This window comes from Montipora foliosa, chromosome 9, assembly GCF_036669935.1.
Source record: "Montipora foliosa isolate CH-2021 chromosome 9, ASM3666993v2, whole genome shotgun sequence".
Lineage (NCBI taxonomy): Eukaryota > Metazoa > Cnidaria > Anthozoa > Scleractinia > Acroporidae > Montipora > Montipora foliosa.
In genome coordinates, this window is record NC_090877.1 from 42,073,943 (window position 1) to 42,076,442 (window position 2,500).

At 35.3% G+C, this 2,500-nt stretch overlaps 1 protein-coding gene across 1 annotated transcript in view; it reads left to right on the plus strand.

The window, feature by feature from the left end:
- The window catches only part of LOC137972120 (FERRY endosomal RAB5 effector complex subunit 3-like), a 16,861-nt gene that overhangs the window by 7,940 nt on the left and 6,421 nt on the right, over positions 1–2,500 (plus strand). Inside the window, exons 7-8 of the mRNA XM_068818951.1 lie at positions 209–293; positions 1,624–1,742. Coding sequence (XP_068675052.1) covers positions 209–293; positions 1,624–1,742 — 204 coding nt within the window. The remainder of the gene's footprint in view (positions 1–208; positions 294–1,623; positions 1,743–2,500) is intronic.

Sequence of the window (2,500 nt, forward strand, 5' to 3'; positions counted from 1 at the left end):
GATTTATAGTTAATTTATAATCATTAATATTTTAATTAATATTATTATTTATGATTATTTATTTCAGCTTATTTATAACAATGTAAAATAAGTTGTTTTCTTATTTTGAATGCCTAACAAAATTTTATAGATTCATACATGTAGCCAGGAGTTTATGTACAGTGTATAATTTCCATGCTTATTTTTGAATTTGACATTATAATCCTAGGTGCTCAGAAGAAAACCACACACAACCTACGTCTTATCTGTGGCAACGTTCTTGACTTATGCAAACATAAAACCAGACCTGGAGGGTAAAGAATTTAATGTCAACTGTTTGTCATTAATATTTTTCCGTTGGAGCCTATGGAAAATGTCTCATGACCTACGTGTAATCTTTATCATTTCATGACCTAAATAGTACAAAGTCATGCAGAAGAAGAAATGATTTGAGCAAAATGCCTTTTTTGTTAACTTTTAAAATGCTCTGTTTGAAGCAGATTCAGGAATAAATCTTTATGACAGAGGTGATGTCTTCATGAATCTTTGAAGCTTGGTCCACTACATTGTACTTAAGACAAATAGATGGCAAAGGAATGACTATTAATTTTTAGACGGTTTCAACAGCTACAGTAACTTATTTTGTTACACACATACAATTTACCAAAACCAAATAATGTAATAATGCATACCGGTAACTTGATGCATGCATTCAAGGGATAGATATGTCCAAAAATGCCCCAAATTACATGCACACATTTCAATTAATGCCCTTTGGCCTTCTCCCCAACTTCAACACCATGCACCTGTGTTTGGGAATACACTGTCAGACAATAATAATTATTAACATCAGAAATTGTTCCCCAAATGCCTCCCCTCAAGTACATGTAAGGACAAAGAGCCTGCATGTATGCTAAGCTAAAAATAACACTGTCTAACCTTCACCCTTTAATACCTTATTGTTGGAAATAGGTAGCAAAGTCTCAGTCTTAAAAAAAAAACACTTTAAATTATGTTGGATGTCAAAATTGGGTGTGCATATAATGAGGTGAATTTCTGGCCATAAGTGTCAAAAATAATCATGAGCAACAACAGCAAAAAATTCAGTTCTAATCATGAGTATGTTTAATAAATTAATAGTAAAATATTTTCTGTATGAATCACCATTCCTGCAACACAATACTCATTGCTTGTCCAGCCATATTGAGGCGCTATAAGCAACCGTTGCCATTTTGCAGGTCATTTTGTTCCTTTGGTTAAATTGCAACCAAAGATGTTCATTTTGTTTCAACCTAAGTCAGTTTGGGGCAGGTACAAAACACATGCCACAGGTCATTATTTTACCAATGCAGAAACAACCTAACCATTTACAAAATAATGCTAACATTAGGCCTAAAAACTTTTGTTTCTAAAGGCCTAATAGTTTTTATGCTTAAGGTTAGCTTTCATGAATGTTTAGGATACTATCTGTATTAATTTTGTAAAACAATGACCTGTGACCTTCCCCAAACTGACATAGGTTCAAACAACTTGGTTGCAAATTAACGTAAGGAACAAAATTAATGACCTGCAACATATACAAGTACATGTACATGTAGTTTCAGTTTCCACGCTGAAATTCTCCTCGTTCCTTTTCTGTTTTAGATCAGTATTGTCACAACCTCACAGAATCCAAACAGCTCTGTCGCTATACTCTGAGACACTTACAGGGGTGATTTTATTGGTTGAGGATAGAATTAACACTTACTCTGGAATGATGAAACGTAAGATCATCAAGGATCTTATTTGTTACTCTTCATCTGTGCAGTCCCAAATGTTGTTCTCTCATGTAAAATTCAGCTTCATACGGGGACATTTTTCCTGTAATTTTTGTTGAACTTAAAAAAAGCAAAGTGATTGATCTTTTATGTACAGATAGCATGAAGGTTTGGCTCGCTTCAGGTTTACTCTTAATCTGTGCAGTCCCAAATGTTGTTCTCTCGTGTAAGATTCAGCTTCATACGGGGACATTTTCCCTGTAATTTTTGTTGAACTTAAAAAAAGTGATTGATCTTGTATGCAGGGTTGTCAGTAGGTTTTTGAGTAGGAGGTTCCATCCAAAAAGTAGGCGGCTATTTCCATTTATTTCTCCAATATCACGCTCAGAACTGATCTCCTAACATTCGGAGTAACCGGCGCAGTATTCAAAATAGCCGGTGAAATGCGCCAGTTGCCGGCTTATTTTGACAACCAAAACCATGTGTATGTACAGATAGCATGAAGGTTTGGCTCGCTTTGTGAAGCAGCTACAGTATGTCTAGGATTGCATGATAATGAGGAACAGACCCTGTAATAAACGTTATGAAGAGTCCCCAAACCCCTCTCATCAATTTAAGATCACATATTCCTGAAAAGCTGGTACTAACAATCACATAGCATCCCTTCAGACCTAGCTACTTGTCAAGGAGACAAAACCTTTCCTTGTGGTAACATACAGTAGTTATTGACTTTAAACTCACGCGTATGGTTGTAAATGGGTGCA